General features: G+C 37.9%; 1 protein-coding gene across 6 annotated transcripts in view; it reads right to left on the reverse strand.

The window, feature by feature from the left end:
- The window catches only part of NUBPL (NUBP iron-sulfur cluster assembly factor, mitochondrial), an 86,683-nt gene that overhangs the window by 55,054 nt on the left and 9,237 nt on the right, over positions 1–22,392 (reverse strand). For 5 of the 6 annotated variants that reach the window (XR_012835656.1, XM_075754033.1, XM_075754030.1 and 2 more), the window contains exon 4: positions 11,974–12,064. Coding sequence is in view for 4 of the 6 variants with exons in the window: in XM_075754033.1 (XP_075610148.1) it covers positions 11,974–12,064 (91 nt within the window). In the remaining 2 variants the exon portion in view is untranslated. Of the gene's footprint in view, positions 1–11,973; positions 12,065–21,448; positions 21,542–22,392 lie in introns of all 6 variants that reach the window. The other variant, XM_075754034.1, reaches the window with a different exon arrangement.

Consider the following 22,392-nt stretch of genomic DNA (forward strand, 5'->3'; position numbering starts at 1 on the left):
GGTCTGCTTAATTTTTATCAGGAAATAGGAATGATTTTAAGAAAAAAAACAAACAAAAACAAAAAGAGGAGGACAATCCTTGACTGCTCAGCATGACCAGGAACCAGAGGGTAAGAAGAATGGAAAAGATGAATTTATTCTGAGAAAGTTCACCAAAATACTATGCCACTTCTTAACTCAATCCAAGTGCTCGACAGTATGTCAGTCAAATATCCAGAGGCTAACATCTCAAAATCTACTCCCCGCATGGATGTTTTCTTCTGTCTAGAGCCCAGGTAGACATACTAATCTCACAGAACAGGCACACCTTCAGAGATCTCCCTCTCCTTCACCTCAGTGGGTAAAGTGGGAATTGCTGTGAGCACACAAACACTGACCTACAGAGTAGCCAAGAGGGCCTCTCTGTTGTTAAAACACGTGAACTGTTTATTTCTCAACGGTAGAGTTTCATTTTATGAAAACTGGATCTTATTTTCTTTGGTTAACAACAAGGACTATAAATTGCTCCAAGCAGCAAGATTTAATCAAATTTATACAATGCACAAGAACAATTCACAGCCTGCTGCATATCCTGGCTATAATGTTCTGCATATTCTCGAAGTAATACAAAATACTGCAGAGCACCCCACTGTTTGCCTACTGCTACAAAGCATTCTTAAGGCTATCTCAAATCTAAACAGCTTCAGTGGGCTCTGGTAATCACCCTTGTCTCATCAAAAGCAACAGGCATTCCTCCTCCTTTGCCCTGGGTCTCCTGAAGATTGTCTAAAACATAAGATGTAAAGAAGATTTAGCTTAATGAGATCTCAGTAACATCTCTAAATTCTCGCTGCTTTCAGAGTAGAGTTAACACTTCCTTCTCTGTTATCAGACGCCTACCATACAGCTCCAAAAAAATCCAACACACAACAAAACAGATTCCTTGCAATTGCAACACACAGCAATACTACGCCACCTATGCTAATAGATCAATAAAATGTCCTTGTTTGCAACTGTTCAGTAAGCTTGATGGCCGTAAACAAAAAGGTGCTGTGTTTTCTCCGAACATAAAAGCAGATCAATAAGATCAACAGAGAACCAATGAAATGTCAATAAAATGCCTTTTCTGGTAGGATACAAGTAGGGCACTGGAAAAGCTCGACACAGTCAAATTCATGACAGCATTACAGCAGATCGCTGATTAAAATTAGAGTTCTAGGACTGGTCTGAAGGCTGGATTCTTACCTATGTGGGAAGACTGATGTTGAAGTCATTAGGAAGGATCTTTTGTAATTACTTTTTTTAAAAAGCTTTTTTCCTCCAGAAAAATCAAGCTTTGCAGACTATCCTGACATGGTAACTGAGTTACTCCACTCTTTTTCTCTAGAAAGACCAACATAGTCATTCACTGGTGGCCATACGTTAGTGCAGCACAGAGCTATATATATGGTTTTGGCTGGGATAGAGTTAATTTTCATCACAGTAGCTAGAATGGGGCTGTGTTTTGGATTTGTACTGAAAACAGTGTTGATAACACAGGGATGTTTTTGTTATTGTTGAGCAGTGCTTCTACAGCATCAAGATTTTTTCTGCTCCTCACACCACCCCACCAGCGAGTAGGCTGGGGGTGCACAAGGAGCTGGGAGGCGACATAGCCGGGGCAGCTGACCCCAACTGACCAAAGGGATATTCCATACCATATGACATCATGCTCAGCATATAAAGCTGGGGGAAGAAGAAGGAAGGGAGGGAACATTGGGAGTGATGGTGTCTGTCTTCCCAGGTAACTGTTATGTGTGATGGAGCCCTGCTGTCCTGAAGATGGCTGAACACCTGCCTGCCCATGGGAAGTGGGGAATGAATTCCTTGCTTTGCTTTGCTTGTGTGCATGGCTTTTGTTTTACCTATTAAACTGTCTTTGTCTCAATCTATGAGTTTTCTCACTTTTACCATTCTGATTCTCTCCCCCATCCCACCGGGGGAGGGTGAGCAAGCGGCTGCGTGGTGCTTAGTTGCCAGCCAGGGTTAAGCCACAAGGAGACATTTCAATTCTTGGCTTAGTTTTCAGAAGAGGTCTGCTGACTGATACATTACAGGTAGCAAAGGCTTACATTCAGTCTTATCTCATCAGATAAGATCATTATTCCAGAAGATTGTGATGTTCTACTACACCTCCTTAGGAGGCATTATGCTGTTTAAGAAAAGCAAAGGTAGCTTATAATTATTAAATATGAGTACAGTGGATCATGCAACACCCTAGCAAATTTATTTTGAGCTCACTGACTGAGTGAGCACTAATGCAGAGGAGTTGCTCAGAGTTTTCAAATGTCTGAAGTAAGGGGTAGGTTGGGGTTTTTTACCACTTCGAAGGCAAAAAAAAAAATCCAAACATGAGATGAGAACACTAGAAGCTCAGATTTTCCTCCCTGTTAAAGATTTGCTATTGTACTCGGCTATTTTTCAAACTTGCCACTATAATGGAAGATCAGACTTCCCAGAATGATAACTAATTATTTTACTTAATGTTTCTCTTCACAGTATCTTAATAGTGGAAGTTACCTGTCTGTTCTAACTGGATTTTGGTCATCAAGCAGGAAAGCAGCACTTTTAAGTTGTTCTAAGATGGATCAATAGGTAAATCTATCAAAAAGTAGAACAATTGTAAAATTTTCCAGTTAAAAACATCCTACTGCCATTTGCATCCACATTTCCAAACGTTTCCAAACACTACCACTGCAGAAGTGTTTGCCAGCACAGACAGCACTGCAAGCTCCAGGCTATGCTCTGAACGCATCTGTTTCCTGATTCCTAATTTTTATACAAGCCACGTTTTTGTAACACCCATGAATCCAAAATGAACATTTTTACCTAAAAACATGCTGTGGTGGGGAATTATTACCTCATGTTACAGATGGGAATCAAGACCTGGACTGTGAAACTTGCTCTAGGTTATTCAACAATCCTGTGCATTTGGAGACCTATGATGTGTTCCCCCATGGTCTGATGCTCTGAGTCATGGCTCCACTTACAGCGTCTCCAATGTTGGAAAGCACGTAATGCACAACTGATACACATCTAGGAGATGTAACACTTTAAGTGCATTGCTTAAGTTACATATTTTCCCTTGAAACTCCCAAATATGTCTGAAAGAATTAAAATTTTAAAAAGTAAACTGAGGCACAAACAGTGTACAAAAGAAAAAGCTATAGAAAGTTACACTACATATTACAGGTAATACTTAAGTCTCTGAGTAACATTTTAGCATCTCACATTTAAGCGTTAAAGCAGCAACTTTAAAAGTGTATTTCTATACAGCTCAGAAGTTTAAGTATTCCTTCATCTTTCATAGTATGTTATTTCAACAAAACTCATACTGCAACTCCTCTGCGTACGTTTCTCAAACTTTGAGCAAGTTGATACTTCTTCATACAACCATAGAATGGTTTAGGTTGGAAGGGACCTCAAAGATCATCCAGTTCCAACCCCCCTGCCATGGGCAGGGACACCCTCCACTAGACCAGGTTGCCCAAAGCCCCATCCAACCTGGCCTTGAACACCTCCAGGGAGGGGGCAGCCACAACGTCTCTGGGCAACCTGTTCCAGTGCCTCACCACCCTCATAGTGAAGAATTTCTTCCTCACATCTAATCTAAATTGACCCTCCTTCAGCTTAAGGCCCTATCACTCCACGCCCTTGTAAACAGTCCCTCTCCAGCTTTCCTGTAGGCCCCCCCCTTTAGCAAGGCCACAATAAGTTCTCCCCGGAGCCTTCTCTTCTCCAGGCTGAACAACCCCAGCTCTCTCAGCCTTTCTTCATATGAGAGGTGCTCCAGCCCTCTGATCATCTTCACGGCCCTCAGCTGGACTCACTCCAACAGGTCCATGTCTTTCTTGTACTAAGGGCCCCAGAACTGGATGCAGTACTCCAGCTGGGAGTATATAGTTAATACAAAAGCTAAAGGTTCTGCTGCTGTTTGCACAGCTCATCGTTAGAAGAGGTTTTCATGACAAATTGCTATTTTCCACCTCCTCACATCTCGGTGACATCTCACTGCCTGAAACACAGAAGATGTATGGCACAACAAAACACACAGCCACCATGCTAGTCAGAGACACTGCAGAATAGCCTGTGGATTCCGATACATTAAACAAGATTATCTGAGACAAACTCAATTAATGTGCCGTACATACAGACAAGCTGAAACAGATTTTCAGCATGGCCACTTGTAAAATCATCTTTTGCATCATCTGGTTTTTAATCGTGTACAATTTCATGCTGCAGTGACTACAGAATACTCTATTACAATTTAAGTTAGGACTCCAACTTACACAGCACCTTCTGTTAATCACAGTAAACAGTAATTCTCATATGGCTCTTGCTATGTAGAAGTATAAGGAACTTATTTGTTGTTTATTTCAAAAGTCACCTCAACATTTTGTAATGGGAGGATCCAGGTTCCAGTCAAGGACACAAAGGCTTCAGATTATATAGAGGTTCCAAGAGCAGGAGGGGAAAAGAAGGAAGAAAGGAGGGTAAAGAAGGAACAGGACACAGGACAGGAAGAGTAACAAACAGGTTCAGCTTTACTTGTGAAAACATAGATGTCTCCTGCCACTCTGGATGCCTTGGGGAGCTGAGCTTTGTACAGGGCTAGCAGACTTGACACAGGGCATAGGGGAGAGCCATACCTTCTGAAGGGGCAGCTAGATGCCAGACACCGCACTCCAGCATGTTTAAAGCAGTATTAGTTTCCTAAGCTAAGGCCAGTGAATTCCACCCACAGTGCAGAAAAGGGAAAAGAAATGTGGCGGACAGGGCCCCAGGGTATCCCGCAATAAAACACAGAGACATCAGAGGGGAAAGGATGCTGTCACCAAAAGGTTAGTCAGAGTCACAAATTTTAAATCATTGTTTTAACCACTTATGCCAGAAGCCCAGAATATTCTATGGCAAGTGACAGACTAAATGAGACTTCAAGCTTGATTTCACACTGTGTTATAAGTTTATTTGCAGGATTGCCCCAGAAATACTGCAATTTGTATTTTAAGCTTGAAGAGCTCCACGCAAGGAAGGCTGTTATTTCCCATTACACCCCGCACTAACAGTGTTATTAACCCCAAAGACATCACAAATACTTAAACCAAAGCAAACCAGCAATGAGACTCGAAGATTCAATACTCGCAGTTCAACTTTAAGAAAAAAATGCATAAAGAAATGCAGCTTTTTCCAAAAGATTTGCTCCTCATATTTAGTCAGCCTACCAATCCCATTACCTGAGTAGGTTTTCCACTTTTTTCCTCCTGATAGACTGCAGAGGAAGCAAAGCTCTGTAAAAGCTTTTTCATTAACAGAACTGTTTTGCAGATATGACTTCATTAGTCCCACCTAAAAGCAAGAGAACTAATTGCTTGCTGGAAGACTATACTTCAAAAGCAAGTCTGGCACAAGTAAACAGCACAGTGATTTAGTCATACCTGTGTTACATTTTAAAGTACTGCTGACTTGTTAGGTTTAGAATAGTAACACAGGACTAGCTTTAAGTATCTTGCCATTACCTTCCATCACAAATGCCTTAAAATTGCTAAAATAATCCACATTTTGAAAAGCCCTCAGATCCCCACGGAGCCAAAAAAGTTTATTTATAGGGGATCAAAAGCTTTATTAGACTAATTTGGATGGGTTCTTTTAGTTCATTATACCCACGAGGAATGCAATAGACTAATACGACGCTCAGTTCAAGGCTTCTGTCCTGACCCACAAAACCTCTGTGAAGGCTCGTATTATCAGAAGCACTGACTTGCTTCTGCAAGAAGGGGACTGCCCTGGTCAGACAGTGCGACAGACAACAGCAAAGCAGAACAGGGAGACGCAGGAACACGAGGGGCAGACGTTCCCTTTGCATTACCTTCGATTCAAGATCTAACTTCAAAAACCACTTCAGTTAACTAGGGACTTCCATTGCTTTCAAAGCAAAACTACGGAACTCGATACATTCAAGTCGATTCAGCCTTTTTAGGGTCAATATGAAACGATGTGGAAGAAAAAAACTTCAAATCATTGTGTGCAATTTAAAAAAGGGGAAAAAAAAGCACCTGGACACCGATGACATAGACGAAAACTACGGTAAACTTGTGGATTCTCCACTTTAAAAAAAAAAGTGTTTCTGTTTATATTAAATATTCCCTTTTGCATTTCACATGAACCACCTCAGACATCCTTCTGTGATTTTATTCTGATTTCACCACTTGTCAAGTGAAGGTCTATGTACTTTACAAAATTATGACCATCAACTAAAGCACAAGAAAGAGATGCTAGCTTTTAAACTCTTCTGTCACTTTTAGCCTCTGGGCACTATAGTGAAAGGATTAAAATACATTTTTTATATTTTTTATGTATTCTGCTTCATTTCTTATTCTGAAAAGCCTCTCCATTGTACTGTAGAGAAGGGCAAGGAAAAAGAGGGAAAATACAGCAAGAAACCCATAGAGAAAAAAAAAACATAAAAGCAAAATTGCAAGGTAAATATATTGAGAAAATTCAGAATTAGTTGCAGTTCTTCAATTTTACTTCTAGTAGAGAAGGATGGAAACATTTATTCCTCTGAAATAAGCAAAAAGGTAAATGTGTCCAGTGTACAAACAAAAAAAAAAAGAGTAATTTCCTTTACGTATGTACAATAAAATGTGTATCATGTTACCACAATAAAATAATTTTGAAATTTGATTCCAGTTTGCATAAACGTTGAACCAGACAAACCATTTGTATCTCTAAGAGTAAACCTTACAATGTAATGAATATTTGCTAGCCATAATCCATATCAAAACATTTATAATTACTGCACTGCAGGATTAACAACGTGAAGAGTAATACACTTCCGCTTTCAGGTACCCAAAATGGATTTTTTCAGGTTACAGTGTTTCAGTAATTTGTATTGCAATAGCATTTAGTAATATTTGATTTGCCATTTAAAAAAAAGACTGCTCTCAGTCAGAGGCTTTAATTACTACACTACTCATCTGTACTTTTTGCCTTACTTTTTTGTAATTGTAAGTATGAATTTATGTATAATGAAGAATAAAATTTTAATAAATTAACTGTCTAGAGGTATTTTATTTTTTAAAGAGAGCTAACAACTGCATGCCTATAAATAATTCCTTGCAGAATTCGGTATCCTCCACCTCCTTTCCCTTCTAAGTAAAGGTCATCAATTTTTTCTACAAGTAAACTAAACAATAGCTGAATTAATACAGTTTGAGGTTAATTGTTACAGGCTAGAGGGCAATAGTCAAGGTCCAGAATAAAGTATTTAAGACCTGAGTATTCTTCTCATTTTCAATTACCTCATCACATATGAAAGAGCCTACAAAATATAAACCACAACTAATTACAACATTCTGAATCATTATTTTGTCACATGTAAGACACATGGGACTACTCTACTTCAGCCATCCAGATAAACTGAGATAAAACATCACCAAAAGTAAAACACAGGGTTTCAGTTCAGACTTCTTTCAAAATAGAAACAGTAGAGCATATCATTAGACTATACAAAATCTAAAAATCACTTGTTCACAAATCAAGAGGTAATAGCAGGAGCAAATACGACTTTTTTGCAAGAATCAAATTTTGGTTTTATTCAAATTAATTGTGATGCGATTCCACTGGTAAAGCATGATAAAGACAACTTTGAGAATACAAGCTGTATCTTTAAAATTAAACCCTTATGTAAGATCAAGAAATTTCTTCATGGTTACCTCACTAACTACCCTACCTATGTAATATCTTCTGTATTTAACTAGTTCAATCCAATTTTTCTGTTTATAACCCTCAAATGGATGCAGCACAATCCCTTGATGCAGCTATTTCCAGCAGACATTTTTAAACAGTCACAACAGATTCTATTTTAAATTATCACTTTGTTATGAGATTCTGCTATCACAGTCTAAAGAGTAGCAGACATGTAAATGTGTCCCAGTGAAAAAAAAATGCAAGTGCCTATTTCTGTCTTCAGAATTTTATCAGTAATTTCATTTCTATAGCTCCTGCAGTATTATTAGACTCAGCGGGGCCAGACACAACTACTGCTAGCTTTCTCCCAAAAATTACTTTTTATTCCAAATTTTGAAAGCAGATGCCCACTATTCATCTTTTGAATATACTATTTCATTAAGAAATAAAAAAAGATACTGAGGATATAAAATGGCATCAAAGCTTTGAAATATTAAGAGAGCACTCAACTGTCATAAAGAAAAAAAGCCCACCAAAACCTTCATAATAATTTAAATTAAGTGAAGAAATTTTATATTTATCTGGCAAAATGGCAATATCTTTTTGGCAATAGCTTTTACTCTCTGCCAACTAGTTTAAATGGTAGATTTTATAAAAAGGAAAAAAAAATGAAATTATGCAGTTCACTAAGCCAGAAAACAACTTTTAAGTAAATTATTTCGGGAAAGAATATAAATAATGCTTTTGTTACTTGTGTAATAAGCATTGCCCTGTGAATATATTGTAGCTGATGTTACTATTTATTCCATAGTTAGATAATCCCCCATTAGCTAATTAAATTCAGTTATGAACTTATTAACCAATATTTCCCTGACCATTTAGTTAAAGTATTTTGAATGACACCCTATTAAATGTTAGCAGACTTTCCGATGTACTACAGTTCACAAAACTAAATTAATGGAGTATCTTCCATTTATACAGACTTTCTCCTAAGAACTCCTAATTCACTTTGAAAACTTAAATTACAGCATAACTATAATAATTTCTATTCAGAAGTAATAATTGCTGCATGGATTTATTTAGTATGGTACCAGGCATCCCTAATCTCTTTTCAACTGCTACATGTGAGAAAAGAAATAGAAATCAAAGAGTGCAAGACTGCTCAGAACCTCCCAAGATTGCTCTACGGATTCATTTTCAAGTCCAGGCCTCAAGCTGAAGACAGCAATAGACTTTAAAGATAATTTTTGATTGCCATACTATTAAAAAAAAGTTTTTAATTCACTTTTTGTTATTTATACATTGCTAGTGCACATCTTTAATACAGAACTGCCTGGGTTTGCTCAGCTACTGTACAAAATAATATTTGTTCAGAGTTTATGTTTTATTCTTGAAAACATAGTAAGAAATTCAAAAACATCACTAAAACTCATTATATCAAAACACAAGGGTCATACATATTTTTATATCTATACATGCATATATACACCTATACATACACACCATATATATATACACCTACGATGGATCACTTCCTTGCAAGCTTATCCTGTCACACATAAAGGTGTCCTTGAAGTTCACAATCAAAGCTTCCTATGCCCTCCAAATTCCTATTTTCACAATGAAATCATCTTAATGTCAGCTACTTTACCAGTACTTTCATTGTTGTTACTCTACAGCTTCATCAACTCAAGAGCTAAAGTGAACAGAGAAATGAATGGAATTCCTCAAATACAAACTATCCTGTTATCATTCATACTGAATTACTACGTGAGTTTCCCAATAGACTTATGTAATATGGCAAGCTTTTGACATATGCAAATTCATTTTCCATCAGTTAAAAAATAAGGTATGTTCTTAAATCCTGGTAAGATTTGCTTGTACATTCCACACAGAAGTAGAAAGAATACATTTTAGTGATCAAAATGTTAATGCTTACAAGTCACCAGCAGCAATTTAAATTCAGGCAAATCCTCCAATTTCTTTCTATTACATTGAATTCCATATTTTTAACAATACTCAGAACATGTTAAGACAAAAGTTTATAGAGAATTCTCAGCTGTATACCCAAAAAAATCTAGTCACTGAAATTTATATACAAAACTGAGCTGCCCTAGTATCTGACTGAATATACTCTGAAGTTCTTGCTTTCCAAGCCAGTTAATTTGCATGATCATATGAAATAGACTGGGAAACTTGCTTCTTATTTGTGGCTCATGACATGGATTTTAAGTTGGTATGGACTGATAAAATACACAGCAAAATGTATAAGAAGTTCAAAGTTATCTAATCAATTTTTCAGACAGTGAGAAAAAAAAAGAAAATCAAATTTTTACTTCATCTCCTTTGGAAAGATAAAAGTCAACGTAACATAAAAAGGAAAAGAGGAGATATGAAGAACACCACAACATAGTCCCTTTTGTGTTCATATTGCATAATGCACTTCAAATGCAAAATTAATAGCAAAAATCTCTGTTACAGGAAAACACAGCCTGTATGACATATAGCCTCAACAGGGTCCAAAGTACAAGAGAATGCAAGAATACGTCAATTTGTATCAGGAAGTCAAACTCTACTGATGATACATGAGAGGGTTGTTATTTATGTACTACACAACAGAATTAGCCTTTGACTTCAAAAAATAAAACAGAAACCCAACAAATAAAAACAAGTACTCTCCTCCTCTCGTAGAAATTAATCTAAATAAAGTCTGTATCTGTAAGCCAGGTACTTAAATGTAGAAAGTACTCAATCTGACAGTTGCCTGTATAAGGACATGCAGTGCATCCATATATGGAAATGCATTACTTTATCTAGAGTACAAGGTATAAGCATAAGAAGACAGAATTATAATTATAGAAGAAAAATCTAAGGTTGCCACTTAATAATTTTTTTTAGGCTAACGTTGCGAGCTCGATACCCACCCTTCAAAGATATTGGCAGTTTTTCATTTTGCACGCTTTATACCAAGTATACAGAACAACCACCACCACAACACCCACGCACATGCACAAATTAAGATCAGTTACAAATGAACATTCTACAACAATAGCAGAGTAGATGTAGGGGCTGGAACACCTCTCCTATGAGGAAAGGCAGAGAGAGTTGGGGTTGTTCAGCCTGGAGAAGAGAAGGCTCCGGGGACACCTTACTGTAGCCTTTCAGAACTAAAAGGGGTTCTCGTAAGAAAGGTGGGGACAGACTTCTTAGCAGGGCCTGCTGTGACAGGACAAGGGATAATGGTTTTAACCTAAAAGAGGGTAGATGCAAACTAGATATAAGGAAGACTTTTTTTTTTTTTTTTATGGTGAGGGTGGTGAAACACTGGAACAGGTTGCCCAGAGAGGTGGTAGATGCCCCATCCCTGGAAACTTTCAAGGTCAGGTTGGATGGGGCTCTGAGCAACCTGATCTAGACGAAGATGTCCCTGCTTATAAAAGGGGGCTTGGACTAGATGACCTTTAAAGGTACCTTCCAACCCAAACTATTCTATGATTCTATGATAAATAAACAAAGATAATGGCATGAAAGGAAGTGGAAGGAATATTTAACTTCCCTTTTACCTAGCAATTACTGCCCACAAACATTAATGGGTATTTACAGATGATTACTTCACTGAAGCCCTTTTCTGTCCTATTTGAACTGGTACATTTCCTTGATCCCTCCCTGTCAACAAGAACTGCCAGTTTGTACTTTCCTCAGTAGGATCCCAGTACTTTTTTAATGTGTAAGGTAGGTGTTATTGTGTGGGACTGTTTTTTTCTGTGGTTATATGTTTTTAGTTTTTATATTACATGCACTTTATCACAGGATGGGCAAAACAAAGCATTAAACAAATTCTGTCACCTCAGTGTCCCTACCACCCCAAAAAACCCAACTCCCTTACACTCAAGCATCACATGAACAGGGTATCAGGATAAAGCCATTCTTCAGTTTCACCTTTGGTCGGCCTAGGTGGAATTTAAACTTCTGAAAGCTAAACAGACTTGATGCAACCTTTCTACTTTAGGTCTTCCTCGTTTCTCTCCAGACTCTCCTACCTGAATTAACTTTTCCCCAGGAAAAAAAAGACAACCCTGAATTTGCTCCTACTTGTACAAGCTAGCTTTGAAAGCAACCTTACTAAAATTAAAAAAAAAAAAAAATTACACTAAGTCTTCATCTTCTGTTTGCATCCCTCCTGTGCCACACCAATGAAACACTAATGAGTGGTCCATGCTCATCCCTGTACAAAGAAGACAGAAAAAAAAAATCACTTCCACTTACTTGGTGTTACTTCTGGGTTTCCTCTTAAGTTCATCATCTTTGGAATTGAAGGTCCATATATGTCTGTATCAAGTAAACCAACTTCTTTTGTCTGTGTAAGGAAAAAAAAAAAGTGTTTGTCAAAATGTATGTCTTCCTTTAAGAATTATTAGTTGAGCAAAATTTCAAAACTGCCCATAGGAATAAAAATATGATCTTGATTTTAGACATAAGTTATCACTGCTTCCTTTCTCTCTAAACTGCAACTGAAGCACGAAATATAACGTCTCTACAAGTTGAGCCAGACGTCTTCACAAAATCGAGATTCTCAATAAACAGAATCCTCACTTGCACATTTTCTTACTTACTATGTAGACCACAGACTTTATATTAACAAACATTATAAGCAATGTTCTCTCTACTCCATGTACATTTATGACGAAACAGTATTTTAACTTTTTTAAAAGGCATCAAATTTTATTGTAAAAAAAAAAAAAACCCAGTGTTTGTAAATATATTTGAATTAATGCAATTTGAATTGTGCATTAGTGACTACAAGGAATGTGAAAAACAGAAAAAACATATTTTTATCTTCCATTTAAATGGCCAGAGTAAACTTTTGCGTGCATCTTGAAAACACTGTAATGCAAGCCCCTGAAGCCAGTTAAGCAGGCATAACATTTTAATCAAATGCATTTACACAAAAGAATGCTAAAAAAAGGGTTTATTCAACTACATATGGTACAGCAGGCAATAAACTTTAAATAAAAATTATTTCAACTATGTAGTCTAGACTAACAAGATTCATTTCTATATGCTTTTTTTATAGATATACATACATATTTTGTGGAAATTAAACTATTTTTCCTACAGATGGCAAGACACACTACCAATTACAAGTTCTGCAAATTCAGTAGTAAAGAGGAAGCCCTTTAAAGTGCTGAACATCAAGTTTTCTCTAATATAAAAAGCTAACTGTATTCAACATTTTGCAAAATTGGAAGCAAGTATGTTTAAGGGCTTGTTTGAAAGGTTAAGGCAGCAATAGGAGCTTTTCCAACAATGCCAAATCAGACTTTCACTGTTAGTGTTTCAAAATGTGTGCTTTGTTTTTTGGATGAAGCTTTCAGAATTTGGTATCATATATTACACCACATTTTTAGCACAGTTTTGATGGGAAAGATGGAGAGAAAGACAAAAGCTCAGTGATCAAGTTTCTGGTTAGAAGAAGAGTATAATGAGGCTTTTAATGCAAGTGCACAGCATCTCTACCCTTGAGCAAGATTTCTAAACATGAAGTATGTTCTGTGGCATCACAATCAGTTTGGGGTTTTTTTAAAACAGAAGTGCACCTGGATTAAAAACTTAAGTATTCAGGCCACTACTTCTCAATAAATCCGAAATTCATTTAAGATAAAGAAACTAAATCACAGAAGCCTAGACAGCTGAGAATCAAGACTGATCCTTTTTACTACAACACTGTCGTGGTTTAGCCCCAGCTGGCAACTAAGCACCACACGGCTGCTCACTCATTCTGCACACTGGTGGGATGGGGAGGAGAACTGGAAGACAATGGTAAAACTCGTGGGTCAGGATAAGGATACTGGACAGCAAAGGGAGAAGAAAACAACAACAACAATACTAACAAAAGAACGTACAAAGCAGCTGATACACAATGCAATTTGCTCACCACCCAAATCCGACGCCCAGCCTGTCCCCAAGCACTGATCCCCCTTCCCTGGGCAGCTCCTCCCCCTTGTATACTGAACATGAAGTCATACGGTACGGAATATTCCTCTGGCCAGTTTGGGTCAACTGTCCTGGCCGTGTCCCGTCCCAGCTTCTTGTGAAAATTAACACTATCCCAGCCAAAAACCAGGACAAAGATATGTAATAATTTGCGTTTGGAGGTTTGTTTTTCTGTGGGGGTTTTCTTTTTTTCTCATTCTCTTTTTTTAAGCTGTTGACAGTGAACCCTGAAGACACACTTCACAGGTAAGCAATTTAAAGTGTCAAATTTACCTAATATAAGCCACTTGCATTTTAAATTTTACAACTGAGAAGTAAAAAATGCATTATCCTAAGTGATCTACTATGTACTTTGAAAAATAATTTTTTACTACAAAAATCAACCAATTTGCCTTCAGTTATTCAATATACAGAGCAAAGCATATGTAATTACATGGATTATTTCATTTAGACATTTTAATATTCCTTTCTTTATAACATCTTCTGAAAGCTATTACAAAAAAGTTCAGGAGTTACTCTGACAAATTATTCTACTTCTTGCCTAGTGTATGAAAGCTGCAATTTCAAAAAGATTGAAAAGACACATTTTTATGTTAGATTTCAAAGACATCAACAACAGTATTAGAGCTTCTTTGTTCTGGTACAAAATGCATATTTTAACAGATTAGAAAGAATCATGACTCAGTCCCTTTATCTGTGTCAGCAGCTAATCAAACCCATCAAAACATCATCTAAGGGCTGTGCCACCTAATTACTTCTCAAATGAAAGTAAATATTTGCAGGAAAACCTACATCATGTTTTAAACCTGACTGACATCCTTTCCCTCAAATTTTGAGGGTTTTCCCACTCAGTAAGGATCATGACTATCCACTGACTGACTAACCAGTGATCTTACAACTCGCTACAGTTTAGTTTTCAGCCTAAAGGGACTCAAGATTTAGGATGATCTAAAATAATTAGATTGACTTCATGACCTCCTGGGCATAGTCAAATCTTCACTACTACAGGCCACTTATTCCTAGGAATCAGCAAGAGTGTATCTACAAGTGTATCAAATTTCCTGAAATGAAGAATAAAGACATACACACTGGAGAAAAATATCCCTCACTTATCTAGAAGGACTTTGCAAATTCAGCTACTACTCCAAGCTAATACAATAAACTCAACAGTTTCTCAAAAAAATTTACACACTTCCTCAAAAGTAAGAAAGATGCCTGTTTCTGAAATGCACTGCTTTTGTTTATGGATATGGTTCAATGAAATGGTAGTCTTCAAACAGAAAAATAATTAACAAGAGTTGTAGAAACTGGAGAATCTGTTACATAAGTGTTCTGGTAGGCAGGGTGCTTTCTACAGGATTATAGGAGAAAGGTCTTCTGGAAAATCTTTAAATCACTGGCAGAACCTCACCAAAGACAGCCTAAGGTAGGGTTTTTTTCTTCACGAAGCAATTCAACATGTTAGGTAAAAAGAGTTTACACTGCCTAAAAGTAGCAGCTTATACAGAAAGCATCGGCCCAATCAGCTCAGGTTTTGAGTTTTGTTTCTCCCAAGTACCCCTGCTTTTGCAGTATGTAACCATCCCTAGAATACTAATAATAACCCTTTACTCAAGGTTTAATTATCCTGGAAAAGCATTATGGCAAGTACCAAGGGATCTTTTAAGACAGGCACAGCACAGTTCAGATCATCTCTTCCAGCATTTACAATGTTTTAAATCCCCAAAAAGATGAAATAATTTGTATACACCTGGATGCACCACATGAAATTGTTAATCAGAATTACCAACACCAGATACTTCTCCTGCTGAGTGAAGTTTAATCCAGGTGCAAGAGTTACGATAATGACAAAAAAATTAAATTAAATTTTAATAAATTGTGTTTTCACCCATATAACCCACATCTCATTTAAATCAACACATCTTTCAAAGTACTGCTGTTTTAAAACAAAACTTAAAAAACATGTATAACATCAGACAAGGCAAAAAAAGAACATCTGGGCAGAAGGAACAGATTACAGGAGATCACAAGCAGGGCCAAGAAGACAACTGAAAAACAAAACACAACCAAAAAAGAGAAAAAAAAAAGCCCTAGGATTCCTGTAATGTCTTATGACATTATTTTCATATGCATATACTTCTCACACCAATGCTGAATTATTTTTTTCTTAAGTAATATTAGGGTTATGCAGACAGAAAGGCAGCACTCAAAGCACACCCAAGCATGTCAAAGTCCCCCTGTTTCTATGTGTTTTTTCAGAGCACAGCACATACCACTGCTACAGTCACCACTGGCACTCTGCAGGAAAAGGATTCAGGTAATACAATTCCACCATCTTCTTATGGCTGCATTTCCTCATAAAAATATTTCTATGCTACTAACAAACAGCATTCTGTCTCTCCAGCTGATATAGGAATAACCAAGTTCAAAACAGCTGTTCTCAAGTTAACACTTTTCCTTTTCCTTCCACCTGCCCAGACATGGAAGAAAGTTTGAATCAATATTCAAGTTTACTACACCTGGAAAATACTTTCTAGAGACTTGTACTTTTTTGTTGCCTAACTGCAAGTTCTGTGTCCAGTTCTGGGCTCCCCAGTTCAAGAAAGACAAGGAACTCCTGGAGAGAGTCCAGTGGAGGGCTACAAGGATGATTAGGGGACTGGAGCATCTCTTGTATGAGGAAAGGCTGAGAGAGCTGGGTCTGTTCAGCCTGGAGAAGACCGAGAGGGGATCTCACCTACACTTATAAATATCTAAAGGGTGGGTGACAAGAGGATGGGGCCAAACTGTGTTGAGTGGTGCCCAGTGACAGGACCAGCGGCAATGGGCACAAACTCAAACACAGGAAGTTCCATCTCAACGTGAGGAAAAACTTCTTCACTCTGAGGGTGACCGAGCACTGGAACAGGCTGCCCAGAGAGGTTGTGGAGTCTCCTTCTCTGGAGATACTCAAAACCCGCCTGTACAAGATCCTGTGCAACCTGCTCCAGATGATCCTGCTTTAGCAAGGGGGTTGCACTAGATGATCTCCAGAGGTCCCTTCCAACCCCTACGATGCTGTGATTCTTTAACAGCTTAAGACTCTGAAGATATAACTGACAACGTAACCATTCTCAAATGATTTAATTGCATACTCCCAGGATGCTGGACATATGGGAAGCTACTTTGGAAAAAATACACTAAGGTAACACATGCGGAATTATCGGCCTCTTCAGTAAGATCCTTATCAATGCTCCATCAGGCAGAAAGAACACAAAACTAGAAAGAAATATATTATGGGCACATGAAAACCCAAAAGTACCCTCATGGTCTATTCAGCAAAAAATATACTTAAACACTCACAGATGTTCATATTTACCTTCTTATCAATGCTCTTAAGGTTCCCCCTCCCTCTAGCTAAATGTTTTTTAGCATAGGCTACTGCTGGTATTTGCTCTTTCTGCAGTACTGGTGCCAGCTGCCATGGTGTCATCTGATCATTGGTGAGTTCAAGATCACACCAAAAAAAAAAAAAAAAAAAACCAAAAACCAAACAACCCAGGATAAAGGACTGCGGTGAAGAACTATAACTCCTCTTCACCTGCTGCTTTTACATCGCTGACTACATTATCCTCTTCACTACAATTAATCTTCTCAACAAAATATTAATTTGCCCAATTACACCTGTCTAAAGATTTCTGACAAATATTCAGCATAAGGTACATCTATATAATCACTGCATCTCTTACCCCAGTACAAATACAGTAAAGTTTTCATTCCAATTTAGAAACTTCTCTCACCTACACTGAGAAATGAAAACAAGTTTTCACAGTCACCAGGTATAGATTTACAACAAAACCAAATGCTACATCAATAAAGCAAGTATTCTTGCATATATCACTGAAAGACGAGAATCCTACAGCTTCATTTGTTCAGTGTACAAATTACAGGCATTGATAACCTCACTCAAAAGATCCTTTCCTTTAACTTCTCTGGCAAGATTCTCAATGTAATTAAAGTTCAGTTTAGCCTTTGAACTTGGCCACTGCCTTGTGAGCGATACAGATTTGCAAGATAGCTGTATTCTGAATTAATGATTTTCAGGCTCTGAGCTTAGTTGTAATAAATTCTTTTTTGGGAAAAAAGTAAAGTTGTTGAAGGTCATATTAGACACCCAGTCCCTCCATATGCTGGCAGAGAGTTCTTGTAAACATCCAGTAAATTTTGCCTCCTCTGCTTTTCTTTATGCTGATTCAAAAATTATCAAATTGCTATTACGCTTGTTCTCTTAGGCAGGTGTTTTTCTATACATGGTCCTTGTTCAGATAACAAAATCATAGAATTATTTAGCTTGGAAAAGACCTTTAAGATCATTGAGTCCAACTGTTAACCTAGCTCTGCCAAGTCCAACCACTAAACCATGTCCCTAAGCACCACATCTATGCATCTTTTAAATACCACCAGGGTCGGTGACTCAACCACTTCCCTGGGGAGCCTGTTCCAGCGCTTGATAAGCCTTTCGGTGAAGAAATTTTGCCTAATACCCAACCTAAACCTCCCCTGGTGCAACTTGAGACCATTTCCTCTTGTTCTATCACTTGTTACTTGGAAGAAGAGAGCGACACCCACCTGACTACAATGTCCTTTCAGGCAGTTGTAGAGAGTAATAAGGTCTCCTCTCAGCCTCTTTTTCTCCAGACTAAACAACCCCAGTTCCCTCAGCTGGTCCTCATAAGACTTGTTCTCTAGACCCTTCACCAGCTTCGTTGCCCTTCTTTGGACACACTGCAGCACCTCAATGTCTGTCTTGTAGTGAGTAGCCCAAAACTGAACACAGTACTCAAGGTGCAGCCTCATCAGTGCAAGTACAGGGGGATGATCACTTCCCTAGTCCTGCTGGCCACACTATTTCTGATACAAGCCAGGATGCTGTTGGCTTTCTTGGCCACCTGGGCACACTGTTGGCTCATATTCAGCCAGCTGTCAACCAACACCCCCAGGTCCTTTTCTGCCAGCAGCTTTCCAGCCACTCTTCCCCAAGCCTGTAGCGTTGCATGGGGTTGTTGTGACCCAAGTGCAGGACCCAGCACTGAGCCATGTTGAACCTCGTACTGTTGCCCTCAGCCCATCGATCCAGCATAATGATAATAAATGACCCATATCTTTTCTCCTGTTAACTATTTTGGTAGACACTTAAGAGTTGTTTAGTCTCTCCAATATACTTTCTTTACATAGGTTGCCTTTTTTGTCTTTCAGGTAACATTAACTATGATATCAATTAGATTTTCCAGTAACAGATTTTTCAACCAAATGTAACCAGTTCCATTCAGACATGACAGAGGAACCCTGCACACGTATTTCTGTGTTCAGCAGAGAATGTGGTGATATTCATTGATTTCTTCCAAGTTGCAAAATGCTTTATTGAGGAACAAGCCTGATAAAAGACTTCATGCCAACAGAGAGAAAGAAGGAAAAAAAAAAAGTCAGCTCACAAAAAGCTGCTATAAATAGCTGTTAATCAACATAGCCTACGTTACTGCTAAACATCCAGAGACTCTTTGACAGAATTAATTTCATTTTTGCTCATCTTTTTTGAGACTTTTTTCCATACTTGGTAGGGCGTATGTATCCCCACAGGACACTAGTGAATGATATTTTACTTTGAAGTAAACTCTGCAGACCACCAGAATTCCCTGGTGTTCAGCCTAGGAGGGATGGAGACACAGGTTAATGAGCTATCGTTGTTCTATATGGTGAAGGATTCCCTACATTAGAAGCACTCCCAATATTCAGCAGCTGCAGCCCATTCCAAAGACAGAAATTCCAGCTTTGCTAAGTGAAGGTGCCAGTTATTTTTAAAGCCTGTGCTCTTAATCCACCAGCAGGACCCTCAATTTACCCTTTTAATGTCATTACAGACTTAGAGCTAATCCCAAACTGCAAGCAGCAATGTCTAGAGGACAAAAGGGAACTTAAAATCAGGATAGGCTCCAGATTCCTCGTTTGACATACTGACACACTGAATAGCCATCTTTTAATCCCTAATTCTCTAACTCTTTCAGCTGCACACTATTTAAGTGCCTAGCTGTAAATTGGATTAAAGCCAAAAAAGTACCACCACAGTTTTCTCACTCTCTATCCTAGAAATGTAGATTTGTTTTAAACACTCACTCTTCTACTGGTTTAAAAGCCCTTTTCCTTCATATGTTTTTTTCACAACAGTCTGCAGTAGCTCCTAGTCAGATTTCTAAATAATCAGATACCAATAATTTGACCTTGTTTGGCCTTCTTGCACATTACGTATCCTCTTGAAAAAAAAAAAAAAATCAATACAGCACCATTTTAAAAATAAATTACCAAAATCCAAAACAGAATCTCAAACAATACTACATTTCTACAAGATGCCTTACCACTTGCACAGCATGCCAAACCATTATAAACATAGTTCACCTTTCACATCAGTCTGTCTGACATCTGTACTAGGCTTTCAATGACTTAAAGACTCAGGATGCAGGTAATTAACTCTACATGCAATACTTTCCAAAAAAAAAAAAAAAATCCTAGAATTTTTATTTTCCTTAAATTAAGCATATAAAATGCTTTATTTTAATAAATGACTAAGTGGCCTATGTTTTAAAAAAAAAAAAAAATTCCCTCATTTTTTACTTGAAAAACTGTAAGAATTTTAAAGTTTTTATCCTATCATTTTCTCAGCTGATCTAGAAGCTGAGCTGTCATTGCCAGATAACCCCAATCAATTCCAACTGGCATCTCCAGCTTTACTGACACTTTTTAGCATTAAGAAACAAGCATAAACACCTTATCTACAGCAATTAAAGTCATCTGATTCTCTAAGCAACAAAGGTAAAGATGCCTGGAAATCAAACCCTAATGATTAGGAAAGCTGCACAAGAGCTGCACAAAACAGGTCAAAACTTGCCTTCATGCTATAATTATTCTGTGAAGGATTTGTTTGTTCCTCCCACGTGGAATTTTTTCCTTACCAGAAAGAAATGTATATACATTGTGACATCATGCAGCAGTCAAATGTTACCCTGTAGACAAATAGTTTAATTACAGGAGCCAACTATTTGAAAAAGAGCTGGAATGTAAAGAAAATAGGCTGGGTGCATTTAGAGTAGTTTTAAAATTAATGTGCTTTGTTTGATTAAAAACACATTTTGAAATAATTAAAACTAATCTTATTATCACAATAGTGAATTCACATGAAGACTCTGATCATAATTACATAATTTCTAAGCTCTAACTATATATCTGTGAGAAACTCGTGTATGTGTATAATAGGCAGACAACCACACAAGTTTTCTGCTTTAAAAAAAAGAAAATCTGCGTTGTGACATTTTGACTGTGATATTGTTCAAGTAAGTGTTTTTCATTTAGCTAATCATCAGCTTCCCCAGCTTTATTTACATTACAAGATGGCGTGTTTGGCCCTTCACTGCCCAGGTTCAACGCGATACAGCAGGGGTGAAATGCTGGGCTCAGCCCCCGGCGCTCCCCCTGCCGCCTCTCTCGGTACAGAAACACGGATGGTTGTACATTGGAAACCCTACGTTGCTCAGCAACCAGTGGGTTTGCTTGGGAAAACAAAGGCCACTCCCTAAGATAAAATCATCCTTGATGTATTCCAAATTTTGGTCCTGGTCTACTTGACCCCTGACACAGAGTTAGGCTAGCGCAATTAAAACTGATGCCTTTAATCACATCCCCCCGCTGCCGTGGGCAGAAGCCACTTGCTTATGCTTACGTGCTAATTCGTTCCATGTGGGTTTACTTCTTGCTCCACTGTTCTTCACGACACAAAAACCATTTCATCTTATAGTGAAAAATGTAAATCTTCCTGGAAAGAAAAGCAGAGTCAAAGGAAATCTGACTGGGGAGCTTGCCTTACAGTGACAGCACAAGCATGTAGCCTCCCAACTGGATTTGTGCCATCCTTAGTCATGCACAGCTGGTGTTTGCTGACTAAAATACTCTGTTCATAAACAAGCAATCTCTATCCTATTATTGCTGCCATCTATTAATTCAACTTGTTTCTACTATAATAAATCGTCTCTGGCCAGGCAGTTTTCATAAATACTCATTCTAGTCCGAATATGAATCGTCCTGGCACGAAATCCAAAATTTCTTCCCAAGTGCTCGTAGGGGAGCACAACTGACTGTTGGTACATCAAAAGAATGAAAAGAATCAGCTGTCAAACTAAGCAATTAAAAATAGGACACAAGGGTAAAACTTTAAGTTATTTCTTAACACAAAAAGAACATTGTATAGATTTATAGGTCTTGATACAGGCACAAGTGCTTTTACAATTCTTAACTAATTCATCTACAACAGGTAACCTGGGGCACCAAAAGCCAAATATTCCAGAAAGGGTTAAGAGGCTGCCCTGCTCATTTCCCTGGCTTTGCATAAAAAAAAAAAAAAACAACCAAAACAAAACTCCCAAAAAACCTACTTTGTCTTGGACGTGGTATCTAGGCATCTAAATGAAATCCTGTCTTGAATTATTTACTCTGTAACCATGAGGTAAAAATATGCCGAACAGACCGAGCACCAGCATGCAAGACGAACTCCTGAATTCTAATCCCAGCTCTGCCAACAACACTGTGTGCCAATGACAATGTCCAAGGCTCCATTAATGCCTTAATACTTCAGATCATCACTATAATAACTGAAAAAGCTGCCATATT

Source organism: Balearica regulorum, chromosome 5 (genome assembly GCF_011004875.1).
Source record: "Balearica regulorum gibbericeps isolate bBalReg1 chromosome 5, bBalReg1.pri, whole genome shotgun sequence".
Lineage (NCBI taxonomy): Eukaryota > Metazoa > Chordata > Aves > Gruiformes > Gruidae > Balearica > Balearica regulorum.